Source organism: Motacilla alba, chromosome 3, assembly GCF_015832195.1.
Source record: "Motacilla alba alba isolate MOTALB_02 chromosome 3, Motacilla_alba_V1.0_pri, whole genome shotgun sequence".
In the NCBI taxonomy this organism is placed as follows: domain Eukaryota; kingdom Metazoa; phylum Chordata; class Aves; order Passeriformes; family Motacillidae; genus Motacilla; species Motacilla alba.
This window is the reverse complement of record NC_052018.1, coordinates 36,796,865-36,815,409: the sequence shown is the minus strand read 5'-3', so window position 1 is coordinate 36,815,409 and position 18,545 is coordinate 36,796,865. Positions and strand designations below refer to the sequence as shown.

General features: G+C 43.1%; 3 protein-coding genes across 9 annotated transcripts in view; 2 read left to right on the top strand and 1 right to left on the bottom strand.

The window, feature by feature from the left end:
* Nucleotides 1–3,210, top strand: part of MDN1 (midasin AAA ATPase 1) — a 92,218-nt gene extending 89,008 nt beyond the window's left edge. For both annotated transcript variants that reach the window (XM_038133103.1, XM_038133102.1), the window contains exons 101-102: nt 764–906; nt 2,276–3,210. In XM_038133103.1, the coding sequence (XP_037989031.1) occupies nt 764–906; nt 2,276–2,464 (332 nt within the window). In that variant the 3' untranslated portion in view covers nt 2,465–3,210. The remainder of the gene's footprint in view (nt 1–763; nt 907–2,275) is intronic.
* On the top strand, nt 2,529–5,205 carry LYRM2 (LYR motif containing 2). Its single transcript, XM_038133112.1, has 3 exons — nt 2,529–3,413; nt 3,565–3,705; nt 4,634–5,205. Exons 1-3 carry the CDS (start codon nt 3,285–3,287, stop codon nt 4,712–4,714), a joined length of 351 nt encoding a protein of 116 aa, XP_037989040.1. The 5' UTR covers nt 2,529–3,284; the 3' UTR covers nt 4,715–5,205.
* Nucleotides 5,206–5,463: 258 nt separating this feature from the next.
* Nucleotides 5,464–18,545, bottom strand: part of ANKRD6 (ankyrin repeat domain 6) — an 86,084-nt gene continuing 73,002 nt past the window's right edge. For all 6 annotated transcript variants that reach the window (XM_038133109.1, XM_038133107.1, XM_038133108.1 and 3 more), the window contains 9 exons: nt 17,136–17,234; nt 16,827–16,904; nt 15,915–16,019; nt 15,529–15,666; nt 15,123–15,299; nt 12,981–13,133; nt 12,280–12,393; nt 10,196–10,538; nt 5,464–9,153 (listed from right to left, as the gene is read on the bottom strand). In XM_038133109.1, coding sequence (XP_037989037.1) covers nt 8,594–9,153; nt 10,196–10,538; nt 12,280–12,393; nt 12,981–13,133; nt 15,123–15,299; nt 15,529–15,666; nt 15,915–16,019; nt 16,827–16,904; nt 17,136–17,234 — 1,767 coding nt within the window. In that variant the 3' untranslated portion in view covers nt 5,464–8,593. The remainder of the gene's footprint in view (nt 9,154–10,195; nt 10,539–12,279; nt 12,394–12,980; nt 13,134–15,122; nt 15,300–15,528; nt 15,667–15,914; nt 16,020–16,826; nt 16,905–17,135; nt 17,235–18,545) is intronic.

Below are 18,545 nucleotides of genomic sequence, written 5' to 3'. Positions count from 1 at the left end.
TCATTGTCCTTCAACTTTAGGTCATGAGCTGCTTGAATTTCCAAGAAAAGCTGGAAGACTGCTTGCCTCATGTCTGCCCCATAGTTAGTCTAAAAGATTGCTCTGTGATAGTTTAAAACTTGTCATGGTGGCACCAGTATTTTTTATAAGTTCTTGTTGTTGAAATACTCCAAGAACTGGACAGTCTGGGATTTATAATCCACAGCTGCTTTGCCACAGGGTGGCCAGGGTGTCACAATATTCTGAGGGGGAGCAACATCCAGTTCTGTGTAAACTAGGTGGGGATGCAGCAGCAACCAGCTCCTTAGGATTAGGGAGCTGGCAAGAGAAAAGGCTGTAGGATTCATTAGCTCTTTCTGTAAAAAGACAAAGCCCTGTCACATTTGGGGCCTGTCTGCAGAAGTGTGTTCTGCATCCCCCTGTAACAATTAGGGCTTGCCTTCCTGACTAATTGCTGTGATTTTATGTGTAATTAAATATGTAACTTATAATATACCTCTAGACTGACTGACTCTAGGGGCAACTTGGGTCAAGTAACATGTCTTCAGAAATGGTTGGTGCTGAGGAACCCATGTCTGATGTTTCAGGAGGTTTACCTCAGACTAATTGGACTGACTTGACAGAATTCTATTTGAAGAGTTAATTTCCTTAGGAGTATTCCTTTTTCCATTATATCCACAAGCCAAACAGCAAAATAGGGGGGTTTGCCTTTTTAACAGTTTACTCTGAACTTACTGGAATTTTAAATGTTCTTTGTGCTCAGAAACAGCACAGCTGCTTTTGATTGTATCTGATGGAAGAGGCCTTTTCTTGGAAGGCAAGGAACGCGTGACAGCAGCAGTTCAAGCGGCTCGGAGTGCCAATATCTTTGTTATTTTTGTAGTGTTGGACAACCCTAATTCCCGGGTAAGTGAACAAGGGAGAAGTATTCAACTGCAGTGAATGAGAAACTGATACAACTCCTTTTCTTGTCTTTTATAGTGCCATACAGCTACCTTATCTTTTGCAGAGGTCAGAGATACTGAACCCAAGTGCAGTTTTCCACGTCTGTCAGATCTACCATTTCTTCCTACTGTGCTTTTTATCTTTTGTATTAAAAAAAAAAAAAAACACCTCAGCTTCCATGCCACAGAAAGGCTAAGAGCTCCTGTCTTCAAACGGAATGCTTGTAGCTCTTGGCCACCAGGGAAGCAGCTGGCAGGTTGACAGATTTGGAGTTTGAGAGATGCTTTGTTCCATCTCAGCTCTGATTCAGCTTGATAATTTCTGACAGCAGTCCCCAGTTGACATGACAGCTGGAGCCAGTATGAGATTAAACATTAGACAGAAGGGAGTGTGTGAGAGTTATTCAGTGCCTCAGTTGGGAAAGCTGAGTCCTGCATCTGGTAATGGGGGAAGAAAACTTTAGATATCCTTGGATGGGAAGCTGAAATATCTGGGAGTGTTTCAGGTAGGCTCTGTAGTGCAGTAAGTAAGCATATAAGCCTGACAGAGAATTACATGGTAAAGACTCTAATTTTGTGGTTCGTGGTTTTTTCCTGGATCTTTATTTTTGCATATAAAACTCATCTCTATATTTAGTGTTGAAAAACTAACAGTTCTCCTGCTGACAAACAGCTGAAAGGTTTTGATGAAACCTGGCTGAAGTATCAAGTGAAAATTCTGGGTGTCTTTCATAAGCTTTTTTTTTCCTGGGGGAAAAGAGGTGTTTTCCATAACCTTTATTAATTTCTGAGCTGCTACACTGAGCAACTTAGAAATTACTTTACAAGAAGCACAGCTGAAGTTTAATCTGATTTTTGTCTTTGTAGTATTTGTTGAAATACTGTGAAGTTGCTAAAGAATCTTCTGTTAGAGCACTGCACAACAGAAGAATGAGTTGAACTCAGCACTAAAGAGCTTACAGACTCTCTCAGGAAGGCATCAAATTAATAAAACTAAAGTACCAACAGTAAACTCAAATCATAAAATGCTAAGAAAAGACAGAATTTATTTACAGAATTTGGTATTGCAGAAGCTTAAGCTTAGTGTCTTCTAGCCTATAATTCATCGATTAGTACACTTTTATCTAAAAGGGCAAAAGCATTTAACTGATTTATGTTCAGCTTTTGCTCTGATTTACCATTGAATACTTAAAGCTTTTAATCTTAAAATTATTTTATTAACTTTTAATCTAATGGGGGAGAATTATAAGTACTTAGAAAATAGGGTAAATTCTGTAGTGCTCATACAATATGTGTGTCATTTAGTAGTAACACCAGCACTTTTTTTACAGGATTCTATTTTGGACATTAAAGTACCTATATTCAAAGGACCTGGAGAATTGCCTGAAATCAGGTCTTACATGGAAGAATTCCCATTCCCGTTCTACCTGATCCTTAGAGATGTGAATGCGCTCCCAGAGACTCTGAGCGATGCCCTCAGACAGTGGTTTGAGCTGGTGACTGCCTCTGACACTCTTTAGACTTTGTAGACAAGGTCAGGACCCGATCGCTGCTGCTGAACTGCTGAAATACAAGAAACTGTATTTCATGGGAGAGGTCACAAAGCTCTTCCTGACTGGGATTATCCTCTGGGAGCTGCCCTGGGGCAGAGACTGTGAAAGAACAGAATGGTTTGGGTGCATCCTCCCATGTGTGTCAAGAGGACAATTATGCAATGGTGAGACTGTCTCCTGCTATTCCCACAAGAAACGTAAAACTTGTCTCAAATTTTCTTGTAATAACTTATTACCTTTAAAAAAATAATTGTAATATTAACAGAGGTAATATTATTCCTGCTGCTCTGTCCCTGCCATAAGTAAAACCCGTCTTGATCCTAGGAAGGCATTTCTGCATTGGAAGTTGAGGTGTCTCACAAATAAAGCCTTTTTCAGCATCACCCATGTGGAGGTGCCTCTGGGAAGGAAGAAGTGGGGAGCAGGAGAGGTAGATGGTTTTAATCAACCAAAAAAAAAAAAAAGTACTTGAATATTTGAAACTATTCTGCGGTTTTAACACATCCTTTTTAATTATTGCCGATTTCTCTGAATCACGCCATATGCTGATCCCTGCCTTACCACTTTACACTGTGAAGTTTGCCCCTGTCCGAGGCAGGCGTTGGGGATGTTTCATAAATCCGGTGTCTTGGAGCGCGGACGTGATTTTTCACTGCAAAGGCTATGCATCTTGTATCGTCTGTACTAATAAAGAGAGGTACCGCTCTTTGTAATTACGACGTCTGCGCTTTGAATCGACCCAGGCTGGAACGACCCGAGCGGCCGTGCCGCGGCCGGCAATGCTGCGATGACGCAGGAAATGGCGGCCTCGGCCCCGCCCGTGCGGGGCGGGCCAGGCGGCCCCGTGGCGGGGCGGGGGCGGAGCCGCGTCATGGCCGCCGGGAGGCTCCCGCCGGGCGCGCTCACCCTCAAGCAGGTACGGGGCACGGGGGCTCGGGAGAGCTGCGTCCTGTAGAAACGATGGGGAACTCGGTGGTTGTTTAAATAACCCTCGAAGCAAAGCGCCGAGGGCGCAGCTGGCAGCACTGTCCTGGGGCGGCGGGCAGACTTCCCTCTCTCCTTGCCAGTTCCTGAGGCGGCAGCAGGTCCTTCAGTTGTACCGCAAGATCCTGCGGGCTATCCGGGAGGTCCCTGCTGAGCAGGATCGCCGCTACTTAAAGGACTGGGCCAGGGAGGAATTCAAACGAAATAAGGATGCTACAGAAGAGGTGAGGATTGTGAACCCGCAACTCTGATCGCCTGCCCTCGGGCATGGTCACTGCACTGCCTGTCCTGTGTCTTGGGGGTTTGTTTTGTTGGTAACGCTTCCAGAGTGGTGAAAAGTCCCCTGTTACTATTTCCTCATTTATGCGAAGAAATAATCCAGCACCTCTAAATATTCCCCCCACCCCCCCTCCTTAGGGGTAGTAATGCTTCTCAAATTTCCAGAGAATAATCTGGAATTAAAGACCTAAAAAAAAATGCTCTGCTTTTTCAAATCACAGATCAGGAAAACTGTATATATATGGTAACTAACATAAACTTAGTAACGGTTAAGCTTTTTATGGCTTTTTTTTTAAACTTTATTTTAACCGACATTCAAGCAGAATACAATCAAATGGGATGGTTAAGGATGTGAAGCAAGTGTGAAATGCAGAAACCCTCACATTCCTTGTACGTCTCCTGTCCTCTGCTTCCTAGTTCATTCCCTTTTCCAGCCAGTGCCCAAGGAATTGGTGGCTGAATTATGCAGACAAAGCATTGGAGCCCTTAGATAATGTTGAGAGAAACCCGCACCTGCTGTGTAAAACCCATCTCCATAATGCTCGTGTGCCGGTCTCACTACTGGCTTGCAAAGGCAGTACACACACAGGCATAAAGAAAACATTATTAGGGGTTTGAATCCTCCTTAAAGCTGAATTTTAAAGCAAAGCTACAACCAAGTACAATGTTAAGGAACTGGAGAAAATGAATCCATTTATTTACGTGGTTTTTAACCGTCTCAGTGTTGTGTCACACAAAGATGTAAATGACAGTAGTGCCACTAAGAGTTGCATGTTACTGAATGTATTTTAATGCATTAAAACTCTGTGTGCTTGTGTAAAACCTGTGCTGTGTACAGATGTACAGTTCACTAGATTCCATTCTATTTTACAGGATGCAATCAGGATGATGATTACTCAAGGCAACATGCAACTTCAGGAACTGCAGAGAACACTTAAGCTGGCAAAATCCTGATCTTCATTTTGGTGACAGTTCCATTTTTATCTATTGCAAGTAGGCACAGTGTTTTTTCTACAATGTGGTTACAATGGCAGCCTTTGCTGACAACCTGGTAATGTTTGGAGGAGGAATCTACCACAGTGGGGGTTTTGTTTTTTCCCCTTCCCCATCCATTTCTCAGTTTGGCTACCCTCAGAAGTGGAAATCACTTGGACACAAAGGATATTAAAAAACTGCATGGATGATGTAACATGTGCTGCAGGAAAAGCAGAAAGCACCAAAAATTACAGTTAAACAGCTGTGTTAATGCCAGCGCAGTGGAAAATAAATATATGGCATATTATTTTGTCTGCTTTTTACTGTGGTAGCTGTAATTGGTAATATTCACAAGTGACAGCTGTTCATGTACTGTACTAAGGATTTTCACCAAAATTTTTGATTAAAAAAAGAATTTGGGATAAATTGGCCCAGAACAAACAAATATTAAAAAAAATGTTTTGTGTGTAGATGTGTTGATTTTCAGTAGTAGCTGAATAAAACTTAAAAGGGGAGGTCTTTATTTATGAAAATGGGAGATTTTAGCCAGGTACCAGGTACCTTCAAACTAGTATTTGAAAGTCAATATATGAAGAAAAATTACAGGTAGAAAATACTAAGTGCAAAAGTTGTGGTTTGTTTATTCAAATGTTATACTACTCCATTTCTAATTGTTAGCTTGCAGCTGTTCTCACTTTCCTTGGGCTGCAGTGTATCTCCTTTTTTTCCATATAATTTAAAAATGCCTGCATGAGCTGGGGATTTTCTGCACATAGCTAGACAGGCAGCAGTAGATTGATGCCTGACTATTTTAGGTTGTGATTCCAAGACATGCAGGAACTCTTCCCTCTCCCAATCTGCTACAGTACTTCCTTTGGGGAGCACCCCTGTTCAAGGTGGTTTTCTGCAGAGTTGCTGAGCTGCACAAACTGGCAGTAAATGTGGTCACCACTGGCACCAGGGAAGGGACAGGACAGAATTCCAGGCTACAGGAGGAACGACCCCACTTGAGAGCAGGAGCCATGGTTCAGATCTGTATAGACTAAAGCCTCTGAGCTTCAATCAGTCAGTGGAAAAATATGTATCTAAAAATGTTTCATCAAAAATTTACATTTTATTAACATTTTCTGGTAGAACAGACTGACAGAACATTTTTATTTGTGTTGAGGATTTATTTTTCATGTTAAGAGAAAGTGCTGCTTACAAAGGTATTTTGTCTGAACAGCCATAACCAGTGTTGGCAGTTACTACAGTAGGCTTCCCTTTCCGTTCAGCCAGTGCTTGGATTTCTGTTCCTTAATCAGGAGGCTGTACCCTGCTGCCTCTACCGTGGTGCTTTCCTTTCAGAGCCCGGAGCCTGCATTACTCCTTTGACTCCCAGTTTGTACATTTCCAGGTTGTGGGCCTGTAATCCAGAGCTAGGACTGACAGACAGGGCCCTGGACAGATTATTATCTCTTGAGTGCTGCTGCCCTTCATCTCCACTGCTCTGTGGGCTTGCCAAGTATAAAATTGCCAGCCAGAAGTCTTAAAAAATCCAAGTACAGCCTGCGAGGGTAAGTAAATTTACTTGAAGAGACATGTAGGTAGATCACACCTGTTTTCACAGTTTTAAAGAAGGGAGGGGTATAGAAAGGAATTAGCAGAAAATGCTTTTCTTTCTTTTATCATACACTCATTGGCTTCAGAGAACCTCTAAAATCAGTAACCTGCAGTCTGGTTACTGCCTTAGATTACTTGGTAATTACTTGGATTTACTTAAATTACTTGGACTTATGAGTGTGGTCCAGTGTGGTCTGTATGGGAAGTAGAGCTAAAGCCACAGCCTCTCCCTTGAGCTTGGGCGAGCTCAGGAGCGTGTGTGTGATCTGTGCACAGCTCAGCCCTGCGCCTGTAACTTCTGAAAGAGGCACCTGCCCCAGCCAACACAGTCCCTGCAGCCCCCCTCTGCACAGATGGCAGATTTCCACTTTTGTGTTTTATAACCACAAACAAAAAGCTTACAAGTTGAAGTCCAATCTTCTGCTCCCCCTTCAGAGTCAAGTGAGGGGACTGTGTCAGTTTTCTGTGGCTAGAAAATGTTACACCACACATTTCTGAGCAACACTTACTTTAATTGCTTGGCAAGACATTAACTTCATCGAGGTGATACAAAACTTCAATAGCATGCTTCTGCATTCCTACTGTAGCTTAAACAAAACTGTAAACATACCAAAGTGTCTATATTAGACTACAGAAGTCAGAGCAAGAAAACTAGTATTTCCATAGCTGCAGATACACTTCTCTTGTCATGATAGTGCATTAATAGGAACTTTAAAAATATTGTTATATAATACGACTTTTTTGCTTTATATATCTGCTAGGAAGATAAAAGCTTAATTACTAGTTAGTGAATGGCATTCTTCAACACTGTAAAGTATTTTGTATTGATTTTAGAGCTCCTTAGTACAGAAAAAAAGTATTTTTCTTCTTGGCGTAACAGTACCATCCTGTGTTGGAACTGATTTTGAGCAGTTGTATCATGATCTGGTAAGTAAACTTATATTTCTAGCAGAATCTGATGGAGCCTTCTCAGATGTGTAAGGAGAAAACCCTAAAGGGATGCAGATGCAATAGTTAGAGTGCCTTGAAATTATCTGGAGTCTGTCAGCATGGACAACATTGGTCAATGAAAGTTCTGATTTTATAACAAAACACAATGATAAAACTTTTTAAATGTTGAGTGCTGTTTTGTGGGACTGTTTGTCCTAAAACCTGTAGACTCATCCAGGACTGGTCTCCTTTTTAGAGACAGAAGGGAAAAAACAGAGGAGGAATCATTCAGAGGAAGAAAGGTAGAGTCTGGGCAAGGTGCCTGGGAAAAAATCGTGACCGCAGAAAAATAAAATTTGAATACAGGAAGCCAAGCTTTCACTTCCTTAGATAAAGGACTTTGTCCAGCTTCTTCAATAGTAGACAATTTAGCCATTTTCTGCTTGAAGGAAAAAAGACTTATATAAACATTTGACCTAAAAAACAGACCACGGTTACAGTAAAATACTTGTCATCCATGCCCTAAACAAAAGTTCTCTGTCAGATTACTGGAGTAGAGCCCCAACAATAGTGTAATCACAAGGAGCTCTGCAAGCAGGACACCATTAAAAAAAAAAAAAACAAATCAGATTTAGCACTTGTTTTAATAATGGAAAACCAAGAGAAAAGCAAAGTGAAGCTTTTGCTGAAGCTTCTGTACCTTATGGGATGATTCGCCTTAGCATCTCCCTCCATGGTTGCCTGGCCTCTCCCAGCTGGAAGCCTACCTCTGTCAGCTACCTGGGCTTGTACCTGCAGTTGGTTCTTCAGCTTCTCTCTACTGACTAGAGAGAGGCCCTGGGAGTATCTAAAATAGGATCAATAGCCCTTCATCACTAAGTAATTCTGTCAAAAACTTTCAAACATCCTCGATTTATTTCAGTACTGGTAACACAACACGTTTACATGTAGCATACATGTATGTAGCATACAGTAGAACCCCCTAGTCTGTGTCCTGTGTGGAGGGTAAGGGAATTCCCTTTTCAGAAAGTAGTTTTGGTTACTAATGCAGTTTGGTTTCAAGCAGCATCTGGAAACTGAGAGTGCAATATTGACAGACTCTTGGAAATAACAAAGAAAGGATCTAATCTGCAGCATCTCTTTGTTATCAATATAGTTTGCATATGAACTCTCCTCATTTATGGAGTTTCCAAAGTTATTTCTACTCCTGAAATAGAGTGTTGTGTTTGGATGTAACAGGCACTACAAATATCTATCAATACTCCAAATAACCATACAGCAGGTTCCAAAATGAGTCCTGTTGCTTGATTAGCTGCCTGGCAGGTGCTAGCTCTCTTTCTGCACCTTAGTCCTTAATTTGCTCAGCTCCTCTTCTAAGCATTTGATGTGCTCCTTGAGCGCAGCTTTGTCCTGCTGCGCTCTCTGGTTCGCTTGGCACCGGGCTTCTTCTATCTTCCGCTCGTACCACTTCTCCATCTGCGTGGAAACGGCCTCGAAGAAGTACTGGGTTATCTCCAGGGCCTGGGAGGTGTCTCTGAGCGGAGGGGCAGGCGGGGCCGAGGGCTGCTGCTCCTGGCCCTGCTGTGCCCCAGTGTGGTGCAGAGCTTTGTGCCTCGACTGCCCACTTTTGCTGGACTTTTTCGTCTGAGTTCCTTTGTCAATGAAGTAGCCGCTCTGTGGTTCAGTCTTTGCAGGTTCAGTCACCGGCTGCAAAGCAGCTTGAACTTTAACGTGTCTTAATTTGGAGCCTGAAAGCTCGGAGGAGGGCAGCTCCTGCTGGAACCTGTGGAATGTGCTGGCACTCACAGCTTTGTCCTTTGGCCTGACATCTTGAGCAGGGGCAGAAGAAGAAATTGGTCCACCAGCCACTACCTGTTGCTCTGTACCTATAGAACAAATTATAGACAATATATTAAGAAAAGCTCTGGGCATTTATTTTAGCACTCAGAAGACCTTACTGTTTGATGAATTATGGGGTTTCGTGTGTACCTTGTACAGGCTTACATTAGTTTATCACATCTTCACAGTCAGGTAATGTAATAGAAAGTCATTAAAGGAGAAAAGCTGGCCCAGGCAGAGAGCTGCAGCATTGCAGCTGCAGGGCTATGAATGGACAACGGGCAAAGGACATAAATATTAGCCAAAAATTCTTCACTGTGAGGCACTGGCACAGGTTACCCTGAGAAGTTGTGGTTGCCCCATCCTCAGAAGTGTGCAAGGCCAGGCTGGCTGTGGCTCTGAGCAACCTGGTACAGTGGAAAGTGTCCCTGCCCATGGCAGGAGGGTTGGAACACGATGATCTTTAAGGTCCCTTCCAATCCAAACCATTCTGTGACTTCATCAGAAGGACATGGAACAGCTATCAGTCTGGATTTCCAAACTAGGTTATGTTTGCTGATATTTATGAACTCCCTGCTTCTACAAAACTTGAAGTCCCAGTCATTGTGGAAAGGTCACACATTTCTATGCTTTTGAACTGTTCCGATACAGAATAGCTCACACTCAAGCACCACAAGATCTCTTAGACGCCTTTCTATTTGATGGGGCATCCATGCCTGTTCACTTAGCTTAGTGTTTAGGGGAGATACAAATTGCATCTTACAGAAGCCAGGGTTCAGATAGCATTCTACTTGGCTGTGGACACCTGGCTATTCTGCACTTTTTTTTTTTCTTCAAAAGCTTCCAGGGCTAAGAGTTATTCAAAGCACCAAAGGACTTTTGCTTCAAAGACATAGTAGAAGCATCACGAACAGTCAGTGGAATTCCACCCAGCCACCTCTTAAAATATTCCCAGTGGCTGCCTTGAAGTGTATTCAAATCCCAAGCCATCAGGCTTATGGAGGGGGGAAGCACACCACCAGAATTATGTAGTATTAATGATACTACAGTTAATGAGCTTGCCCTTGAAGGGATATGACAGCTAAGTACCTGATGTGGTTGTACCCAATGCTCCATCTTGTTTAATGCAAAAGTGTTGCCCAAAGCTTTGTTCTGGCATCTGGACTCTGCTCCTTCCCCCATCTTCCAAGAGGCTATTTGGAAGTGTGATATAGGAATGCTGGTGGGAGCCCTCTGACTGCAGCACAGGCTGGTTGGCTTTACAGTCCTTGGCACTGTTGGGGTTGTTGTCAGTATCCAGGGTCTCAGTGAGAGACTCACAAGTGGACAAAGTTGATTTTGGTCTTGATGACCTGGAATCTCCAGAAAGCTTGAGCTCCAGATTCTGAATCTTCAACAAGCACCAGGTCTTCAGCTCATCAACCAAGGAAATCTATCAGAAAGAGACTGTAAATTACATAATCCTAATATGACATCCTGTGGTTCCTGGGCTGCTGAGGACATGTGGCAGGGACAAAGAGAAGCAAGCTGGATATCTGTGGGCTTAGACTCCCTGTTCAGATATGCATGCTGCCACTGGGAATATTTAAAGGACTGCAGATCAAAAAAGGTGGAGAACTATGCACTAGCTTATGAAAGGCAGTCTCTTTAGTCCAAGCTACCACCTCTTAGATATGAATATGCTACTTCCAATTCAACTCTCAGTACTCTATCAGGGATGACTTGTTTAATCATAAAGTCGGTGATACTTTCTAAGTGCAAGGAACACCACATGGTCATTTTTTAAGAGTGAAATTCAAATTAGACACTGCTGTAGGACAACTTTATACAATTACCAACCTCTGCTTCTCTGTTCATTCAGGTGAGTCCCCCACTACATGATAAATCTGTAACAGCTTTCAGATTACACAGATGCTTCCTAAGTGTCAGCTGCAGATGCATTTAAATAATTTAAAATAGGAGTAGCTCTTTTCACCCTGTTGTTCATATGACATCATGAATTTAGGTCAGGCTCTCCTAGGCACAAGGATATTTAGTCAGTGTGTTTTGTAAAGCCCAATTCTGTTTTTTCAGATGTTTCAATTAGACCCAACTGAGCAGCAACAGCTGACATCACTTAATTCAGTTCAGTGATGTTTCACTCCAGCATCTTGTGTCTTAAATGGAGATTACAAGGAAATGGAGCACAAGCCTAGATGTTCAGAAGCCAATACAAGACTTACATCTCTTATAAAATAAAAATCAAAGCTGCCTTGGTTTGGTAAGTACTTTTCTTTGGAGAAGAGTGTTTGGTGGACATTAGACCCAAGTATCTTGATCAGTATCCTATGCAAGGATTATCACAGCTGTCAGTCTTTTTACATGGATTTGGAATGGTCTTACAAACACTCATGACATTTTCCTAGCACAACGTGTATTTCTCAATTCTTGGAAGAATACCAATAATGAGAAAACAAACTGTATTTTAAATTCATCTGTTTGAGTGGAGAAACACAAATTTCTCAGCAGGTATCAAATGGTGCGTTTTTGCAGAAGCTGGAAGAGCAAGAGCTGGATCTCTGTGGGAGCAGTTATTCTTGTATTGCTGGTTGAATGAGCATACCAAAAAGGACTTTCCTATTGGCAGTAACACACAGCTTGGAGATGGTGCTGCATTGCAAACATCAGAGGAAAGAACTTCAGCCTTTTAATACACAGGGGCGAAAAAGATCAGATAGAGATGAAGGGAGAGATTCCCAGGGCCCACAACCAGACGGATGAGAAGGAAAAGGAACAACACAGATCTTAGTCTTTTTAACTATTTGGATATGTTCCTGCATATGTCCTCTAATGAAGCAAAAGCTGAAAGCACAACTGTGAAAAATTTAGTGTTGGAAATTTTTGCAAATCACTGTTAGAAAAATGGTATTTTGTTGTAGATCCCACACTAGAGATGAACCAAATTAAATTACAGCAGTGTGACTGGATTTCGCGTTCCTCTTTTCTAATGCAAAAACATTATAAATTTGGTTTAGTGACTAAGATGGTGGGTAGGAATAATTTGGTCTTTGAAGCTATTTTACCTGTTTTAACAGATGTGACACATCTCTGGTATTTTCTGCCTGCTGAAATGAAATTCCTGATCTGACCTACCAGGGGATGGACTAAGAGGGAGTGGCTGTTTCAAGCCCTACCTGCCGCTTCTCCCCCTCACTCTTTTCCAGCTCCGTGTGCTGCTGCAGGCGGTGAAGGCACTCTGTCCTCTCTGCTGACAGCCGCTCGGCCATCAGCTTGTCCAGAACTCGGAGCTGTGGGGAGAAACACTGTTCAGCTGAGATCATCGTTAAGAAACCAGACTCTCACCTGTGAACCCTGTAAATCAAACTATAGTCTGTCTTTTAGTCTTTGTTTCTAGAAATGCTGCTAACTACAGTTAGATGTAGCTTGCAAAGAGGCTCAATCACAAAATTACCAATGAAAACTATTAAATTAAAAATAAAAAGTAATTTATAGGATCTTGAATCTCATAAAAAGTAATTTAGAGGATCTTGAATCTTAATGAATACATGATTTAGCAAGAGGGATTTTGACAATTATGAACTGACTAGTCATAGGACTGCCTTCTTTCCCTCTTAATGGCTCAAGCCTTTAAGATTTGTTGTCTAAAGAAGCACCAGAAGCCACTTAACACATTAAATGTGTTTTTTCTCAAGACCCTAGTTTGCAACATCAGTTCCCAGTGGAATGTCACAGTTCCCTCGACTTGAGTATTAGAGTTCAGGTTTGCTTTTACAACATAAGAAGCAAAAAATGAATCATTACAATGAAAATTAATTAAGTTTAGGGTATGTTTCTAAATCATATAGGCAAGTAGAACTTCAGGTCATGTTCTTACTTGATGTTGAGTTTTGCTTTCCATCTGGCCCAGCTTAATATTCATTTTATCTTGTACTGTGCCAAGCTCAGCTTTTATCTCTTCCACTGTTGCATCCAGCTGATTCTCCAGTTTATTTATCAGGGGCTCACAACGACATCCATTTATGGGCGCCTGAAAGGAGTGATGATAATACATTTACTTGCTACACCCCACCACCCTTTCAGCATACTTGGAACATTATCACAGCCTCCTTCAGTCAGTCTTGGGATCTTCTAGCCCATGTACTGTATCTCACCCTCCCGACAGCAGCTCAGCAGATGGGCCGTTAGTTGAAAAAGCACAGCCTACACAGGGATTGATTTGATGTGTATGGACACACCCTAACGCAGCAGTGTTGATTTCACTGGGGCTACAAGCAGCGCTGAGCTCAGACCCTGTGTGCTGGCTGAGGGAATACCACCACACAGGCCTACACTCTGTGTCTTAATGCTGTAATTCTCAATTGTAAAAAAAAAAAAAAAAAAAATAATCTGATTTTGTGGATGCATGTAGGTTGTGTCTGTTTGCTTTTTAATGTAATGCCAGTCATGTGCTCTGTCCTTCAGTACTGGATGGCAAGGCCTCACTGCTTCGGTTTGCCCTCACCCTCCTGACATTCATCTGCCCCTCGCCTGCTGGGCACTCCTCTGCCTGCCTTTGACTCATGTGACACCATCTCATGGCCCCTCTGCAAGGGCAGCTGCACTGATCACATTTAAATCTTTCAGGGCGATGGTCACAAAAGGCTCCCATAAGCAAGGACAGCTAAACCTCATCAGCTTCCTCTGCAGCCCAAAGGCAGAAAATGGCTCCTCCAGGGGCTGTGCCAGTAGCCCAAAGCAGCTGCTCTGAATCTGTCTGCAGAGGAGCCTCCCTCTCTTTTTTAGCCCCACAGCAATGTTTCATAAACTGGGGGTTATTCCCTTGGCAGGGAAAGGTGGGTGGTTTGCTGAGTACTAAAGAAAACTTCAGAAGTACATGTACTTCAGAAATTATGTTTGCTATTCATGGCCTCAGGGCATCAAAGACAGACAAGCAAAAAAGAAAAGGAGAGAGGAGTGTCATGTATTTCAGGAAATACTGTATGGGAGTCTAGCGCTATTAAGCTAATCCTTGTGAACAGATGAGATTTGTACACAAGTCCTGTCTGCTTTCTGCACCTCTCTACTTCCCAAGTCCTTTTGCACCTCTCTGCTCTTATATCCCTTTAATGTATGAAAGGTCCCCCAGCCTTCCTGATGCCTGCCATAGGATAATTCCATAGTGCCCCTGTCTGGAAATTTCTCAAACATTACATGCAGAGGTTGAAAAGCAGTAAACAGCCAGTAAAACCTTAGCAGTCTGACTTCAATGGTCTTCAGAATCTGCTGAAATTCTGAACTACAGAAAGGGATGTAAAAGAGCTGATGGATGGATGTGAGAAGCTAAGGAAATGAAAGGATAGACCTTCCAGGAGTACAGGAAGGCAATATTAAGAAAACAACAATACAGAGGTCTACAGTGTCTACAGGATAATTTCATGACTGTTCTTATGCTTTCTTATAAATGTCAACTGGTAATTAATTATGTAATAAAGTGACTAAAATATTATTCTCCAAACTGGAATAAATGTACATGGCCTGGTAGCTCCAGGTTTATTTGTTTACCAGTTTCTATAGAAATCCTGCCCCCAGTAAACATAGAATACCCAAAGACATGTTGCAAAACCCAGAAAGAATTGGAACAAAATCTATTGAGCTTACTCAGCTTCTTGGTTTAGCTAGTAAGCTTTCGGTGCTCACACACTGCTTTTCCCTGGAAATTTTCTTTCTCCTGTCAGAACTTTTAATGTTCCAAAGTATATAATGAAAGTTCTCATGTCATTTCCAATCACTGTTCACCCCTTATCTTTGCAGATCAAAACTACTTAAGTATGTCTTCTTTAACAGGCACAAAAACAGCTTATTGTTTGCCAGACTTCTGGCCAAAATGCAGCTGAAGCCCAAGCAAGGAAAACCAATCCCAAGTCATTATTTCATGCCCTTGAGAGTGCAGTTAACGGAGCATATTTTCTATCCATTACCTGTGTCCCAGCTCCACAGGCTGCTCGCAGTGTCTCCCTCTGTGAGGGCAGTGGCTCACCTGCATCACCTTCCCGTCCTTTCCTCGGTAGAGCGTGTAGAGCTGGTAGGCTCGGACCTCGTGGGGAGGGGGTGGAGAGGAGCAATGGTGTTTACTTCTGCGCTTAGGCACGTTCTTCTGGGGCTGAGGGAGTGTCTGCTGGTCAGCTGGGGAGATGGGGTCTGAGAGTGCTGAAACCTGCATAACATAGACACAACGTTCTGTCTATATGAGCACCTTGGTAAACTATTCCTGGTGGGAATGGGACAAATCCATTGTGACAATTAGAGCAAAAATCACTTTTCTCTGAAGATTATCTCTGCCCCAGGAGCATGGTGGGGCTGCTACCCCAACACACCAAAGGGACCCACACCACTTCTGAACAGCTATCCCTTCTTTCTCTCTGCTGTTTTAAATCTACTTATACCTTTTCCTTTGGCTTTTTCTTTTTGCTCTTTTTCCCTTTGGGATCTGGTGAGGCTGACCGGGGTTTATCCTTCAGATTGTTCTTCCTCTCTGGGGGCTGGTCGCTGCTTGGTGTGTCATCAGCAGCTGAGACACTGCCCTGCTTGGAGCAAAGACAAGGAGTTCAGAGCATTTGTAGAGATGGGGAAAAGGAGCCTCTTCGATTGCCCAGCTTTAAGCTGCTCTGCACATGTGAGTAGGAAATGCTTTAGCAGCAGAGCATGACAAACTGCCTCGGGCAGCTGCTGGGGCCATGCACAGTGATGGCTCCAAATAGACTGTGTCCTTAATGGGTTTTCGTGACAGTCCCTCCTTACAGCAGATCCAACTGATAATGCCAGCCTGTACCTTGCTCTGTACCACTTCATCCCGTGGCACTGACTGAGCCCTTCTTTCCTCCTTCAGTCTCTCTCTCTTCTTCCTCAGGCTTCTCCCACGGTTAAAACGCGAGACCTGAAGACAGACCACACTGTTACTCAGTGATGTCATGCTCTTTCCTACCACAGAAGACAAGTAATAGAGCAGACCTTTTCCTTTTCTGAAAGGCAGTGGATAAAGGAGAGTGCACGGCCAGATGACACTGGCAGAGGACGCTGATGAGCCAAGCAATGTGAGTGTTTATGGCTGTGAAAACACACCAGCACTGAGTTCAGTCTGGGGCATTCTGCTGTCCCCTAGAAGGGTGAGCACCTCCTCTGCTGTCCTTGGGCTGGTTCCCAAGCCAAGCCTAGCCCTTTTCATGCAGAGGTGACAAGGAGGAGGGCAAGGATTGTGCCAGGTTTCATGGCCTCCTGCCTTCTGGCCTGAAGAGCATTGCAGCATTTCACACAGAGCTGCAAAGTATAAGCAGGACATAAACACTTTGTCCCGGTTGCAAAGCATCCTCCAGTGCTAACCACCCTTCTGGAGATGGGATATGCCTGAGGCAGGCAGCAGAGTGACACAACTCAGGAGCTTCAGGGTATAGAGCAACTTTGTAACCCCTGGGCCACTGCAGGAAACAAGTGCCTCTGACTGCTCCACCTTCTGCCAGTCAAGACACAGAGACCTCTGATAGCACTTCATGCTGAGGCTTAATCTGCACACCTTGCTCACTTTGGGGGCTGAAAGGCTCTATGTCAATAGACCCGAGCACAGCCCACAATGCCAGCAGAAATGTAGGAACTTTTCACAGCAGAAGACAAGGAGCAGGGGATGCAGCCTTCCAAGATTAAGTGGCGTCAGCTCCATGTGTGTGTTGGGGAGAGATGTGTAATGTACCTGTGATGCTTTAGTGAGCAGGAGTGCAACCTCAGGGTTATTGTGCTGTCTGGCAACCTCTAGAGGGGTCTGGCCTGCCTGAGAGAAAAAGAAAACAGCATTTCCTTCAAAACACAAGCTACTAGAAACATGAAATTTCTCCAAGTTCAGTATATACTCTGTGCACAAGAGTAAAGTGACTAATTGCATTAATTTACCCACATATAATTCAACACTTCATAACCAAGTATTTTCTACCAAGCCTATGAGGAATGTTGAGGAGACTCTACATTAACATAAAATACCAAAGAAACTCTGTGTCCTGCTTACATTGTTGACAACGGATGCATCAGCCCCTGCCTCCAGCAAGAGCTTCACCACCTTCTTGTGATTTAAAGCAGCAGCTACATGGAGTGCAGTATCCCCTGCCTGCAAGTCAGAAAGCAGAAAACAAACTTGTGACACTAGTCCTTGGGTCTTACACTACAGAATTCCCACCTTCCTAAAAGATGCTCAGAGATGAAAAAAACCTACACTTACTGATGGAACAACTAAGCTTAAAAAAGGCCTGGTCAATAAGAAATGTCTGGGGAGGAAGATGACAGGATGGGGCAAAGAGCTACTTCAGCCTGGGTTTGAGAAATGCAGCTGGGGCGCTGGTGATCTGATTTATCTAAATCAAGTGACACATGATTCAGCTTGGAGACAGCCCAGCTCTACCTCCAGTAAATGGATACAACATCTGAGGGTAGAGCAAGTTTTTCCCACTACAACCTTCTCTCCTTTTTTTTCCCCCCAGGTTTAATTATTTGGTGTGCAGGTGGTCGTGTATCACATTACTCAGAAGTACTCAGGTAAGTACCGGCAGCAAGATGGTTGGCATGCTCTTCACAGGTTTCCTCAGGAAGAACAGATTTTGGATCAGAGCCAGGAGGCAGTCTGGGTCCAGCACTAGCACACTGCCCTGCCCTTGTCCTGGTGCAGTGAGGTGAAGACAGCCGTGATCAGATTTGGGCACCGGTAACAGAGCCAGCAACTGTTCAAGTGGGATCGAACACATGTGTATAATGCCTTCCTGTCCCCCTGGTCTTGCATTTTGCCTTCATAAAATTAGATTTCCTCAGGACTAGTGCCTGTTGCTAACTTAGATGAGGTGCACTCCTAAATCAAATCATTCTATGGGCAAATATGGAACAACTTCAGGTAGTGCTGGGGAATGAGGGAAAGGGATGTCTCTCTGGGCCAGGTTCACACCAGTTGATCTTAATATTCAGGAGCTCATTTTGCAAGTTAAAAACCTCATTTCCAAATAAAATTACATAGTAAATTTCACATGCTGAAACCCATTTTGTTTGCTGTAATACCTCACAGCGAAGAAAGAACATTAAATGTACAGTTTAGAAAACATCTTTATGATCCTCAACTACACATGGAAGATTTCCTAAGAACATGAGAAAATGTGGTTAAGCACCACATAATATGTTTATTTAGCAGATTTAAAATGTTTTAATGTACCAATTTCATTCCCTTCTACTACCCAATTAGGCTATGCTATAGGTACAGCATTCAATTACTTCCCTATAAAACAACTATGGATGATTAATCCTAGGCTGGACTGATCATTACTTTGAATTTAGAGCATGCTTTGTCTTCGCTTTTATGTCCTCTTAATTCCCCCTACTGCAAAATGCAGCAAAGAAAAGTATTTCAGAGGAATTTGCACTTTAGTAGCATTTAAAT

Excerpts from the sequence above, each read along its gene's own strand:
- LYRM2 (XM_038133112.1), top strand. The coding sequence starts at position 3,285 with ATGACGCAGGAAATGGCGGCCTCGGCCCCGCCCGTGCGGGGCGGGCCA. Across the intron at positions 3,414-3,564 it reads GCGCGCTCACCCTCAAGCAG|TTCCTGAGGCGGCAGCAGGT; the intron begins GTACGGGGCACG and ends TCTCCTTGCCAG. Across the intron at positions 3,706-4,633 it reads ATAAGGATGCTACAGAAGAG|GATGCAATCAGGATGATGAT; the intron begins GTGAGGATTGTG and ends TCTATTTTACAG.